Source organism: Ornithodoros turicata, chromosome 6, assembly GCF_037126465.1.
Source record: "Ornithodoros turicata isolate Travis chromosome 6, ASM3712646v1, whole genome shotgun sequence".
Taxonomy (NCBI): Eukaryota; Metazoa; Arthropoda; class Arachnida; order Ixodida; family Argasidae; genus Ornithodoros; species Ornithodoros turicata.
Window position 1 is genome coordinate 54,464,117 of NC_088206.1, and position 14,272 is coordinate 54,478,388.

A 14,272-nucleotide genomic window follows, 5' to 3' on the forward strand; every position below is an offset into this window, starting at 1 on the left:
CACTCAAAATGTCGCTGCCTCAACACTGCATTCGAGGCTTGGAGGCTTACCAGAAATCCGTGATCTTGGAACAAGATTTCGCCACCTGCTTCAAATCTTTCTTACTCTGTTTCGTTAGAGTCATGTTACAGTCCTTAAACACCATGTGCGCAAATAGTTAGTCTGCAAATCACTCTCCAACCAAAATTCGGACGTGCGATGCAGAACAACAACATCCGCACAGCCCGCGCTTTTTCCAACAGGAAAACTTCCCGATTGGCGCAACCGGTTCCGTGACGTAATTCCGTTTCCGTTTGCCCTCATTTGGCGCCTTCACAACCTTGGCGCGCATTATTTTCCCACGTTCAGCCCGCTCTTTTTTGTGCCGAAGATGGCTCGCAGAGGAAAGCAAAAAGCAAACCATACATGTAAAAAAAGAGAAAACAGGGCAGTTCTCAAGAATTCGCCGAAATAAATGAAGTTAACCCAAAAATAAACGACAAGGAACAAGCGCGTTAAGCTACATCGAGGAGAAAACCTCAAAGACGAGTGCTGAAGAGATCCCAGAAGACAGTAGGAAAATTTAACGTCAAAGGTGTAAAGCTGCCGTGCAAATGTGCAGGATGAGGAGAGCCGTAGTCATAAATATTTCGTAAAAAGAAATTAGGAGCAGCTTTCTGTCTTTACTGTTTCATTTGACAAGTAGAATTTGCCACAAGTGTGCTAATTGTTTTACAGGTAGTAAAGTAATCAAATACAAATGTTTGATAAGTATGTATAACTAAAAACATGTATTTTTGGATGCAATGCCTAATTTGCTTCGGACTGTTTGTAACTGAATTATAAGTAATTTGTTCAGTAATACACTTTGCAATTATATTCACAATACAATTTCAATGACCTACTTAATATTCTATACCACATTGCCCACTTCCACAACAGTTGATGGTCAATCACACTTTAATGTTCAAAACAACAGGGTGGGTAGTACGTGGAAAATGTCCACAGTAGGCTTTGACCTTTTGTACATGTACTCTATGTACATATGCTCTAACTATATGCAAAAATGTTTAACAGCTTTAACAGACAAGGCTATCTGATCATAAATTGCAAATGTAGTCAGGATCAATAAGTTGTTCATTCGTTTTAGGGGGCCTGAACCACAAAGAATTGTGAGCTGCAAATTGGACTGGATCTGTGCAAGTGTAATATGAAAGGGGTGACAGTGAACACTTCCCTCTAATGGTCCAATATAATGACCAGTTGTAAGTAGTGTAAGTGGTCGTGAGAACCTTGGTTTATTAAATATGTACAGCAACACTCTGGAATGCATGTGTTCGACATGTGATAAATATAGGTTTTTTTAAAAGCTCGCAATCAAAAACCAACGTAGATGCACAAAAAGTGGCTTCAAAGCAATGCCCAATATGTACGTTTCATTCTAGACCTGTCTTTTCTCCACGTTCAGCACTTGGGCCTCCTCTCTACTGAACTGCAGGCACAGAGGAGGAGGAGGAGGAGGAGGAGGGCATTCTTACAATTACATTAGTTGTAGCAAACTTACCATCATTGCATTAATATCATTAGTATCACTTTAGTATCATTGCTCACGTGTGTCTAAAGCTGAAATAACAAATGCTCTCTGCAGAGTGTGCACAAGAAAGAAAAGGAGAGGGGAGTTGCCAGATGCTTGCGGGCAGGGCTGGATCCAGGATTTTTCTGACAGGGGGTCCAGCCTTGGCCAGCATGGTACATACACAATCTAGGTCAATTAAACACTATGAGAAGACAGAAATTGAGGAGGGGGGTCAGGACATCCTGACTCCCCTCTAGATCCGCCCGTGCTTGCAGGTGACTGGGGGTGGGGGCTAAATCACTCCTGGTCAAAATATAGGACCTGAAGCTAGGAAGGTTTGTCTACCAGGACACTGTGTAGCATAGGCAAATGTAGCACTGTTATTCCTGTACAGGCCCCCACAAAAGCTTACGGAACATGCGAGCGGTGTAATTTCTCATCTGTGCGACACCCTAGCGGCAAGCGGAAGCGGGCTTGCTCACTCGTTCAAGCCATACCGAAACTAACGTGGTGTGTCGCTACCAGCGCACTCTCTCACCCCTCTGAACGAGTAAATGAGCCCATTTCCGCTCGCTGGTAGGGTGTCGCACCAAGGAGAAAATACACCGCTCGCGTGTTCCGTAAGCTTTTGTCGGGAGCTGTACCTATTTTAGAGCAGAACTAAAAGTACAAACTTTGACCTTTAGAGAAGACCTCTGATTATTTCTGTTAGTCTTGCACATGGCCTGACACCATTCGTACAAGAACGGCTTGGTACAAGCAGCCCAAGTAGCCTTAATACAGGTTTTTCTTCTTTTTTGATTAACTAAGAGAAGATTTTAAAGCTAATTTTGCATTTTGGTACTTTGCCACTTCTTCAAATTAGCATTTATTTTATTATTATCATTACCATAATAATATTATTATGGAATCATTATTGCACCTGAGGGCATCATTTTCCTGTGCCATTATCACCTGAGGGCATTATTACTGCATACCAACAATTATGCAAAGAATATCTATTGTGAGATACATGAATAGGGTTGCCCTCTAGAGCCCTCCAGGACAAAGGGGTTATCGCTGTTGCCTTTCAGGCCTTGTTATGCCTGTCCTGCTTCCACTAACAACAAAAAAAGCCAATGGCAAAAGGGGCAAGGGCGAGCTGGTATAAGAAGAATTTGATATTGTGTTGTGTTTGTTTTGTTTCTTCATTCTCTGGGGTTATACCTCTCCTCAAAAAGTCCCCAAAGTCCCAAAAGTTTGGGAGTCGGCTAGGTGGTAAGCGTTGTATTACGAAACGAAGGCACATAGTTTTTTTGTTTTTTGCTAACAGACAACTGCCTGAAAACAACATGAAGAGAAACTTCTCAAACCATGGGTACCAGGGCCAGCGTTTGCTTTACAAATCCTGGGGACAAGTGGGAAATTCGTTATGCTGGTCCTGCTTCCACTAACAACAAAAAAAGCCAATGGCAAAAGGGGCAAGGGCGAGCTGGTACAAGAAGATTTTGAGATTGTGTTGTGTTTGTTTTGTTTCTTCATTCTCTGGGGTTATACCTCCCCCAAAAAGTCCCCAAAGTCCCAAAAGTTTGGGAGTCGGCTAGGTGGTAAGTGTTGTATTACGAAACGAAGGCACATCGTTTTTTTGTTTTTTGCTAACAGACAACTGCCTGAAAACAACATGAAGACAAACTTCTCAAACCATGGGCACCAGGGCCAGCGTTTGCTTTACAAATCCTGGGGACAAGTGGGAAATTCGTGCCCCTCCGTATTCTTGATTTTCTGTCTCCCTTCTGTTGTCCTAAAGTGGATTATTCCTGCCTGAAAGGTGTCTTTTTGGCGGCCCTTCAGGAGGGTCGCTGGCATATATAGGTAGTCATGTTGTATGTCATGGTATCAGAGCCTCAAAGCTTGATGTGACAATCGTTAAATACAATACATGCAAGATCGTGGTAACTAGTATATTTGTAAGCCACTGACCCTTATACTATGCACACAGCGTTCTCCTCAGATGAGAGGAGTGCAGCCGTTTTCTATTCTCAAAAGTTTCTTCTAATTGGTGCGATAACGGAGCAATGCCATATCCTGGTGCGCATGCCGTCTGCCCTGTTTTTGCGGCAGCTATGCCTAGCTACAGCAGCTATGATCAATGGGATTGTATTTCTCAATTTGGTGTTCCCTACTAGTCATCTGCTGTCAGTGGCGTAGCCAGGGGTGGTCCTCAGGGTTCAAACCCCCTCTTAACGTGTTCCTTTTGGCAATGCATTTGGGAAAGAGAGAATGGAGTGAAATTCTCCTCTACAAGTAAGGTTTCCATATACACCCCCTCCCAAAGCATTTTTCTGGCTGCGCCACTGTCAGCTGTAGAGTGTTCGTTCTCGTTCCTCCGCCACTGAAGTGTCGCATCTCCACCATTGTCTCCACATGCATGCTTCGTATCGACGTAGCAGACGATAACTATCCCACCGAAAGCCCACATACTCATGCTTCCAGCAAGAGGGTTGACGTCGTGCAAGTTCAGCAGTTCGCTTTCCACGTAGCACAGAGGTTAGTGGCTTACACTTGCATTGCTACTGAGGGCGTTCGAGCAGCATAACCACTTACTTTTGACTCTTGATTGTGACTTCAACCGTTTCCCCAATGAAGTAGCGGTCCCGAGCAAAGCTAAAGACGTCGTCGCATAAGTCTGCCAGACGGCCCCGCCTTGTCAGTGTTGCCAGATACAGGAGGGGCTTTCGCAGGCCAGCGGGAAACTGCTTCAACATCGAAATAGCTTGCTCTTCCGAATGTTGCGCATCTTGGAATGTTAGCCCCGGTTTTCCAGTCACGGAGCACGTCCACACGAGGCTGTTGCACAAAATGACACGGGCAAAGTATTCCCTGGAAAGGAGAAAAGTGGTTTGCTATTACTCAGTCTTTGCTGCAAGTGTAATGTGCGTGAGAGTGGCAGTACTGTGTTGCTGTTGCCGATTCAACGTCTATTCTGCTCAGTTTTAACAACGCAATCAGCTTTTGTGTATTTAGAGAAGATTAGATGCAAGCACCGGGTACAATGCAAGAGCGAAACACTCATTACTGTTCCTCAGAATAAGTGCAAAAATTATGTAACTCTCTTTGAAGGTGTCATTCATGTTGACCAGCGTTTTTTTGGTAAAAGTGTGGTGCGAGAATTAGCGTCGTAACAATTTTGAGGCCAATCACGTATAGGGGCATCCCCAGGAAGGCACAACCGAGTAGGTATGCTGTACAACGGGTCCCGTTTCTTCCCACAACGTCGCCCGCGATTCCAGCATCTCACAGTGACCAAACGCAATGATGACAACGAAAAAAGGTCAACCCATGAAATGAAATGTGCGCAGAGGTGCCCTACACCAAAGTGCTTACACCCAAATAGCCTCCAATCACGTTATTTGGACCCTCGAACTGGTCAGCCCTGGCTGCAGTTGTTTACTCGAACTAGTAAAGTCGCGAAAAGTAACTCCTTCTTGAAAAATACGCAACGAAGTTAGTTGTAGGCCTAACAAGGGTTACGTCGTATTGCTTCCGAAGATGTGTCAGTAGAATGTCACGAGTTTAAAACTCGGTGCTAAATTGCTCCTCGAAGTGTGACTTACTGGAAGTACAGAGTGTCAAGTATGCTTACTCGTAATTGTCAAACACTTCAGCGGTGACTTTGCAGCAGAAAACTTCGTCGTCCGGTTTTAAATCAGCCGGTGGTTCCTTGCGAATGAATGGATTTTTCCCGTACAGCGGCATTGTGAAAACTTTCGTGAGAAATCACTTGCACCAATGATGTGCGGGGATCACGGCACAGCCCATGAATCGTCAACTCTTCATCTTCTTCGCAGTGAATGGGAAGATCACACAAACAGACAATGAAACCGTTCAACACGCGACCCTGCACGGTGATGTTGGTGCACACAAATCCGGGAGGATGTTTTCAAACTGCGCTACACTTCACCCGAGCAATTAGAAACTGCTCCCTTCAACAAGGAGTACTGAGAAGGTTCTTCATCAAGCTAAAATCTGTACAATGTCTTTATAATGCTGCCCTTCCTAGAAATTCATCTCTACACGTTCCGTGCTATTGAAATTCAGAGCCGAAAAGGACGGTACCAAAAACCGGAACTCAGTCTTGGCCGCATTTTCACGAAGGCATGGCTTTTCCTTTCTTTCGTCTTCGCTGGCATCAGTGGCAGCACTATCGAGTTCAAAATATATGGTCCACAAACCAGAGTACGGTCGTACGGTCAACCAAGCGTTGGGTCAACGTACGTTGGGCTACTCTCCATGAACCATGCACTGACAGCGCCGGATAGCACGCATTCTTGCATATCTACTCAAAAAGAAGTCACGATAAGATTCTAGTGCGCCTATGTGGTATGTGTGGCATGCAAATTTCGCGGGGAAGCTATTTCGTTTCGTAACTGCCGGTCACACATGCTCGCTGAATTAACCGTTTGATCACCCTTTCCCTGCTCACCTTTCCGCTTGCTCACCCATGTTCACTCATCCTCCAGCTAGGCTAACCGTCTTGAAATTCCCGTCTCTGGCTGAGCTCTGGGCAGGGGCGGGCCCAGACCCTCGTTCTTTTTTTTTTTATGTGTGTGTGTGGGTGGGAGGTTTCTTTGTCGGAATGCGTAGTGGGGGAGGGAAGAGAAAGGAATCCAATGTATCGGTCAGATTGCATGAGGGTGAAACGTCGTAAAGAGAGGGGATTGCAAGGTAAAGTAAAACCATGTAGGTTGTGTTGCAAAGGTGTAAGGCAGCGGTTAATTCTCTGGAATTGCAAGTATGCGCGGGGGAGGGGGTGGGGTGAATCAGACTGCTCAGTTCACAATGTGTGAGCCTTACTCTAAATCGCCCAAACTCAATTCACTCAATTGGAACATCATTTCAGCTTGCCACACTGAGCAAGAACGAGCATTCTCATGAGTGAAGAAGGGTTTTTAGAAAATCCAGCGAACCGGCAAGGAAATGTGAAGGGAATTGCTGTATTGAGGACATACCAGAAGTGACGCGGAAAAAGACAAGGCAACAGAAAAAGGTGCATTGAACGGCAGCAGAGCCTTTTAAAACGATCGAAACCGCTTGTTTATTAGTGCCAGGGTCATATTATTGACGGCTTATGCTACGCCATTCTACTGGGATTGTAACAGAGGTGACCGCAAAAATCGGAAAAGGCGGCAGCAGAGCCCTTTAAAACGGGCCTTGTATCACGGTGCCAGAGGCATGTCGTCAGCTGTGACTTCAGTGACCTTGAATGTCAGCGACTTATGCTATGGCCTTCTACAGTGATTGTAACAGAGACGTCCACAAAATTCGGAAAAGGTGGCTGCAGACTTCTTTAAAATGGGCGAAACCATTGTATCACAATTATGCCAAAGCCAAATGCGCACGCGTGCAAACGCACTCTCATGCGCACTCCTCAGGAGCCCTTCACCCTCATATGCTTTTAACACATTGGAGGCCTCACAACTCGTCAAAGACTCACGCATCCGCAACTTCCGAGCCCTTCACCCTCACACGTGCCCTGAACTCATAGCAGGCCTCTCAATCCTTCAAAGCCTCACAGCCTTCACCCTCATATGCCTTTAACAAGTCCTACCCTGCGGAACGCGCAACATGTCGCCACGCTGGGCAGACAAACGTTGAAGGTTTGTGATATCTGCTATGAAGTGAAGGCAGAGGCGGTCCCAGCGAAGTACGTTGGGGGGGGGGGGGGGACGTCTGCGAGCCTTTAGCCAGTCGCTATCCATTTGGGTGCGAGAGGAGGGAAGGGGAGGGGGAAGGATTGGTAATGGTATGCTAGACGATGGGAAGTCTTATGAGTAACAAAAGTTTGGGGGTGCGCCCTCTTCGCTCTCCTTGAGAGTGGCACAGGGAAGCAGACGAAAACTGGACCAGGCTATGCTTTTGCCCCCCCCCCCCCCCCTGGGACCGCCACTGATTGAAGTGAAGGCAGAGGGCTAGTGAGGCCTTGAATGGTTGGGACTTGTGAGGCCGGCTGAGAGTTGCAGGCATATGAGGGTGAAAGGGATCATGAGACCTTGAAGTGTTGAAAGGCTGTGTGGGCCTTCTATGAGTTGAAGGTATATGAGGGTAAAGGCCTCGTGAGGCCTGGAAGGGTTGTGAGACCTGTTATGAGTTGAAGGCATGTGAGGGTGAAGGACCGTGAGGGCTAGAGTCACTATAAACAAGGTGCGCAGAGCTTATTTAGTGACCCTATAGGGAGGGCTTGACTGGTTTTAGGTCATGAGTTGAAGGTGTGACGTCCCTCCTTTCTGACGCCGAAAAGGGACGGGGCACAAAATTCTCCAAGAAAAGGAGATACGCTCAACGTGGGCACCCGCAGAAGCGAGAAGGACTAACAACCACACACTTCGTTAACAATAACGAACATGATTTATTCGACAAAAATAAACACTACGCCATTATTCAGTTCGTATGATGGATAACACAAATCGCGGCAACAACACACATGATATCAGCGAACACAGCTTAAATATATGACGTGATATGCTTTAAATAAACGGTTACGCAAACCGCCGACAAACAAAACTCGAGAATCATGCGCAAATGCGGGAGAGACAACAACGCGGCAAAAGTGACTGACCATGATTTTGCACACTCCGACGACACCACATCTTCACCAGGCCATGGACGATGGCGTGGCAGATGAGCTCTGAAGACGACTTCGGCAGTGACCTACGCTGCCGGCTTTCCATGTTGTGGCTTTCGGTTGCTGCTTCCGTCGATCTTCATCCGCTCTGGTCTCCATTCTTGGTCCACGGCCGGGTCGGCGACTTGGCGGCAGGCCTATGTACCGTCCCACACTCTTAAAAAAAGGGTGTCCTTTAACTCCTTTTTTTGCCACATATATAACACCCTTTTGGTGAGTACAATTACGCTCAAAAGGGTGTCTCCTCACTCCCTCAAGTGAGTAGCATAACACCTTTCTCCCTACTGGAGAGTAATATTACTCCCCGGCAGGGAGAATGTGTTATGCTACTCCCTTGAGGGAGTGAGGAGACACCCTTTTGAGCGTAATTGTACTCTCCAAAAGGGTGTTATATATGTGGCAAGGAAAGGAGTTAAAATACACACTTTTTTTAAGAGTGCACTTGGAGGCTTGGTCCCAGGAGCTCGGCTACCGCCCTCGTCGATCTGTCTCTCCGCTCGCCACATCGTCGTCGGGTGCACCTCTTTCCGGTCAGTCACCGCTAGCTGGGCCTCTAGGTCGTAACTTCGGTTGCCCGGATGTCAGCGCTGGTGGAAGGAGACTTCTGGGACGAACCCTCAGGTTGAAGGTGGGTTCCAGTCATCAAGGCGCCGCCGTCGTCCATCTCCCTCCGGGCATTCGTCCGGGCTCCCGCTCTGGATCACATATCGGTGACTCTTCGCTGGTTCCGACCCTCGACGCAAAACTACGACTGTCTGTTTAGGCGACTGTCCCACTCTCCTCGATGCCATTCATGGTTTATATAACCTTCCCGCGCCACGTCACAGTCCGGGTCAGTCACGTACGCCAAACCAAAAAACCATGTGCGTCCGACACTGCAGACAACAGCAACAGCTCCTATGAAAACGCGTAGAATGAACGCGTAGAACTGCACGCGATGTGTACGGCGCTTGTCTCATTGCGTCCTCTCCATCCCCAGCTCACTGGCCCATCTACACCGACTCCAAAGCCACCCTACAAGTCATTCTCTACTCTGGAGGATCGGGCTATCTGTCTCCAATGCTGCATGATGTCCTCGAAGTGTACTCCTCTGCCGTTTCACGGGGGCACGACATCCAGTTGCAGTGGGTCCCTGGCCATTGCGGTGTTCCCGGAAATGAGGCTGCGGATGCAGCTGCCAGGCGAGCCCATCTAGCGCGTGGCGTTCGCACGCACCCCATCTACTTCACAAGAGGGGATGCAAAGAGCACGATAAACGCAGTAGTGAAGCGTCTGAGCAGGGAACACTGGTGTCGATGCGTCCCATCTTCCTCAATACTGGACAAAGTGGATCCGGACCTGCAGTTTTTAATGCCCCCAGCGCTCCCTCGGGCCGTTACCTCCATCATTTACCGGCTCCGTCTCAATGTGCCATATACCTGTCGCCTCCTCTTTAAACTTGAGAAGGTTTCCTCACCGAATTGTTCTGAGTGCGGGGTATTGGAGGACACAGAGCATGTTATCGAGGTCTGCCCTCGATACAGAGCGCCTCGTCGTCCCCTTGCGGCGGTACTAGCCAGCCTCGACAATCGCCCTTTCTCCGTTAAGAAGGTTCTAGGCTGCTGGCCTGCCCATGACCTGGTGACAGCATTGCGTGCTCTTGTCGACTTCCTTACCGCTTCGAACCTGCTTGACGCTCTGTAACAACTTCTGTGACACAGTGTTCGCGCGGAATCTGACATTATGAACCAGTGAGTATTCCTCTGTGCCTAACGTCTCCCCTTTTCCTTTCACCCGTTTTCCTTTATGCTTTCTCCTGCTTGACCCACTCTACCTCTTTCCTGTTTGTTTGTTTTTCTCTTTTTTCTGGCTCTATTTTTCCACCCACAAATGCATTTTGGAGTAGCCAGTCCTGACTGGGTTGGGGCTAACATCTCCATATTTTTCTTTCATTTCCAATTCCATTTTTAATTCAAATGATGATGATTAACTTTGGAAAGAAGCATCTCCCGTGGGACATCCACCGATCGTACAAAAATACTAAGGTAAGCTAAAGTACAAAGTATTGTAGAAATTGGGGAAGCAATAACCGGGCCGATGAGCAGCGCCACCGCTAGCTTCGTAATGCGGCGCCGGGAAGGGGTTCATATGACGTGGTCTTTATAATCTAGTAGCCCGTGTGAATGGAGTCATGACTCAGTTTACTCTGGAGTCTCTACTTAACGCGCCCATTGGAAACACAAACGTATTCCGTAGCAGCAGCCGACACAGGGCATATGCACGGTGTCGTTTGCTATATACAGGGCGTCCAAGCAAAGTGTGAACGTATTTAAAAAAAATATATATATCACTTTTTCCGAGATGAAATCAATTGCAATATAGCATATGCTGAAGGGCACTCCTTAGGAGGGCATTAGCAAACTCCTAAGGCAATGTCTTAATTAACTTTCAATAATTATCTTTTTAATTATAAAAGTTACGAAGTTGTCCCAATGAGAACATCTGTTCCTTTCGGTCACCTGATATCGTAGCCGTTTTCAGAACAAAAATCCGTTCGGTAGATCGTCCGCAAAAAATTCGTGAAGGAACACCGTTTTTTTCTTTATTTTGTTCATTGCGCATCTTCTGAGGCGCGTATTTCTTTCATCCCCAACGTTAGAGGGGAAGGAGCACAGTGCCGCCTCATGCGTCGAAGATGAGCTTTAACTTGCGGAAACAAAACAAAAACAATCGTATCGGGTGACTCTATCGGAGCTGCCCTTATCTTGGGTTGCATTTTCTGTTTGCTTTTAATCTTTTTCCAGGACGCAAGCGATAGTGTGCTCTTTCACCCTCTCACATTGGTGGTGAAGAAAAGACGGGCCTCCGAAGATGCGCAATGAACGAAAAAAAAAAAAAGGCGTTCCTTCACGATTTTTTGCGGACGATCTATCCAACGAATTTTTGTTCCGAAAACGGTTACGGTATCAGGTGACCAAAGGGACCAGATGTTCTCATCGGGAGTCGGGACAACTTCGTAGCTCTTATAATTAAAAAGTTAATTGTTGAAAGTTAATTAAGACATTGGGGGTTTGCTAATGCCCTCCTAAGGAGTCCCCTTCAGCATATGCTATATTGCAATTGATTTCATCTCGGAAAAAGTGATATATATATTTTAAAAAAATATGTTCGCATTTGGCTGGGACACCCTGTATACTTACAGTATGAAATTAAAGTGGTATTTGAAAATTTTTGTCACGAAATCTACGTTTCGCCGCTCCATGCACAACCCTCGATTTTGGAGAAATGTTGGTGTCATGGCGGTCTCCATGGAAAACGGCAATCCATGGAATGCGCCCAAGTTTGATTGACAGGTCGAGCCTCTTTTTTAGACTCCTCCTAATGGTCAGACTCCCTTTTAATACACGGCACTGGTACCGAGGTGTTGTGGGAGGTAGTAGTAGTAGTAGTAATTAACTGAAAAAAAAAAAAAATCAGGGGAAAGACTTGGAGCAGGGTGGCTGCCCTAAGGGCGCCTGCAGCTCCATCTCATTTAGGTAGTTTTGAGGGTTATCATATATGTTCCTGTTAGTAGCGGCAGTGTATACCGCTTTCTTTTAGGTAGACACACAATGCCTTGAGTGCCTTCATGTCTTGTTCCCTTGTAGGCCATCTTCCCATTACTTTGCAGTAAGAGAATGGTCTTTTGTCCAGTGTTTGAAGTGCATGGGACAGTCTTTCCCTTGCGTCTGCTTGTTCTGGGCGCTGTATAAGTACGTGTAACGTGTCCTGGGGCACTTTGCAGATGTCGCACAGTCTTGAGGCCACAATACCGAGTTGGAATTGGGTGGTGGCAGTATATAGCGCGCCGAGTCGATTCCGGTGAATAGCCGTGTGGAGGCTTCGGCCGATGTCATGAGGAATGATTGCCGTGAGATCGGGGTCTATGTGAGACAGGAAATCTGTGTGCCGGAGTGCTTGCTTCCAGCTTTCCTTGGACCGTCTGATTGTGGGAGGATGTTGCGGAACAATAAACAACCTTCGCCTTTGTATCAGCATGCTGCCTCCTACATGACGTTATCTTGACACTAACACAAAAGGAACGCTCTGCATCATTTGTGAGCGAGTGAAGCCGCAATGTATGGTTTCCCTCTTTCTCAGGAAGGGCAGTACTTGCAGAGAGGCCCCGGATTGGTCCCCTCAAACGATCTGCCGCGATGATTGGACAAATCGTTTGCGAATACCTTCTTCTACGTATAACCGTGTATTCACACGAGCGACATTTCCCCAGAAGCGGAAGATGCGAAAAGCGTCGTGGCTTTCTGCTGTCACGTGAGCGCGAGCGCTCAACGTCCTGTCTTCACGTACACTCCTAACCGTGGGGAATATCCTGCTACACAGCCACAAGATATTCCGTAGCAGACGACAGGCAAACACGCTGACGGTGTCGACTGCTTAGTGTCGTCTGCTAAACGCGCAGTACGCCACTCCCGATATTTCGCACCGTGTGAATGCTCAACATAACGCGGGACGGAACTTCGGTTCTGTGAGCAGTTTCTTTTTCTTCCACTAGAATATTCCGTGAGGATGTCGCTCGTGTGAATACACGGTAACTAGAAGGTTTCTGGAGCTATGTGGTCTTCCTGGTGGGCACGTGTCTTGAACGTGCGAGGCTCTGACATGAGCGCAGAGCCGTAGCGACAGGGGTGCGAGAGGGGTAGCCGCCCCGGGCGCACTCGCCAGAGTGGGCGCCGAACTGCAATCCCTGGCAGGTTGGTTGGACAGTATAAAGTAGGAATGAAGAGAAGTTGAATTTACGGTCTCGACAGTGCAAATGGGCGTTTTCCTTTCTGTGTTTACAAGGCTTCTGACGGCAGTGAGGGAGGGAGGGGGAGGGGCGCTGCAGATTTGCCCTGCCCCGGGCTTAAACTTGCCTCGCGACGGCTCTGCATAAGCGTCACTGTTTCCTTCTTATCTCATCTTCTCATCAGCATGAGAAAGGCTTAATAGTGGTTGACGATACCGCTGCCTTTTTAAAATGCGCATAAGGCTTTCATTACTTTCACTTGCTGCTGTTTGCAGCGCCAGGAACCAAATAGCTTGCAGAAGCTGAAAGGTCGGGAGTCAATGCTTATTAAGCACAGCCTGAAGTCGTTCTCTGTGAATTTCGTAAAATAGACACTGCATGATTATGTGAAGTGTGTCTTCCGGATCGTTGCATGGGCGGCATAACGAGGATGATGTTAGTTTCATTCTGTAGAGTGTTGTCCGTGAATAAAGCTGACCTAGGCGGATTCTGTGGATGGCTGTTTGTAGTGGTCTCTCCAGGCTGCTTAGCACGATAGCTGTCAAATTAGGATCGATGAAAGAGAGATAATCAGTAGCTCGTAGGGATGCCTTCTAGACCAATGAAAGAGCAGCGCTCTGCAGTGTCACGTTCTTGAGAAGGAGGAGAGAGGGAAAGCGTGACCGTGTAACCAAACGACATTCCCGCGGAACATTGTCGAAGAAGAAAAAGAAAACTGCTAACGGGGCTGATGTTCCCCTGATGAGCATCCGCGCGGCGCAGGAATACCGCAGGTGGCGTACTGCATGCTCACATAACAGACGACGCCGTTGACCCTGCCGTACTGTCGTCTGCTACAGAATATCTTGTGGCTGCGCCGCAGTTCCCCATGTTTAGAAGAGCACGAACAGACATGACTTTCAGCACTCGCGCTCACGTGTCAGCAGAAAGCGATGACGTTTTGCGCATCTTCCGCTGTAGTATCCTTGAGAAATTCGCTTGTATGTGAACACACGATGAATTGTTGTTCTTTCGCGCATAGGTCATGAACGACGCAACGGGTGAATTTCGTTCCTGTTGTGTTGGTGTCGATGTAACGGCGTCCCGCGAGGAAAAACTCTAATATACTTTTTGTGCTCCATTAAAGGAAGCAGCACTGGGACACATCCAAAATTCTCGCATGCCCAATCACAAACAAAACTCTTTCTCATACTTTGGACTGGTCAAACATTGCCCAGTGCAGCCAACCAACAATATACTGCGCTTCCTCTCCGACATACGATAGTTTAAAATAACACACAATATCTGTCCC

General features: G+C 47.4%; 1 protein-coding gene across 2 annotated transcripts in view; it reads right to left on the reverse strand.

Moving 5' to 3' along the window:
* The window catches only part of LOC135396737 (bromodomain adjacent to zinc finger domain protein 1A-like), a 37,343-nt gene extending 31,670 nt beyond the window's left edge, over nucleotides 1-5,673 (reverse strand). The window contains exons 1-2 of one of the 2 annotated variants that reach the window (XM_064627877.1): nucleotides 5,178-5,673; nucleotides 4,139-4,414 (exon numbers count right to left, since the gene is read on the reverse strand). In XM_064627877.1, coding sequence (XP_064483947.1) covers nucleotides 4,139-4,414; nucleotides 5,178-5,290 — 389 coding nt within the window. In that variant the 5' untranslated portion in view covers nucleotides 5,291-5,673. Of the gene's footprint in view, nucleotides 1-50; nucleotides 240-4,138; nucleotides 4,415-5,177 lie in introns of those variants that run through there. The other variant, XM_064627878.1, reaches the window with a different exon arrangement.
* Between the last annotated feature and the right edge of the window lie 8,599 nt (nucleotides 5,674-14,272).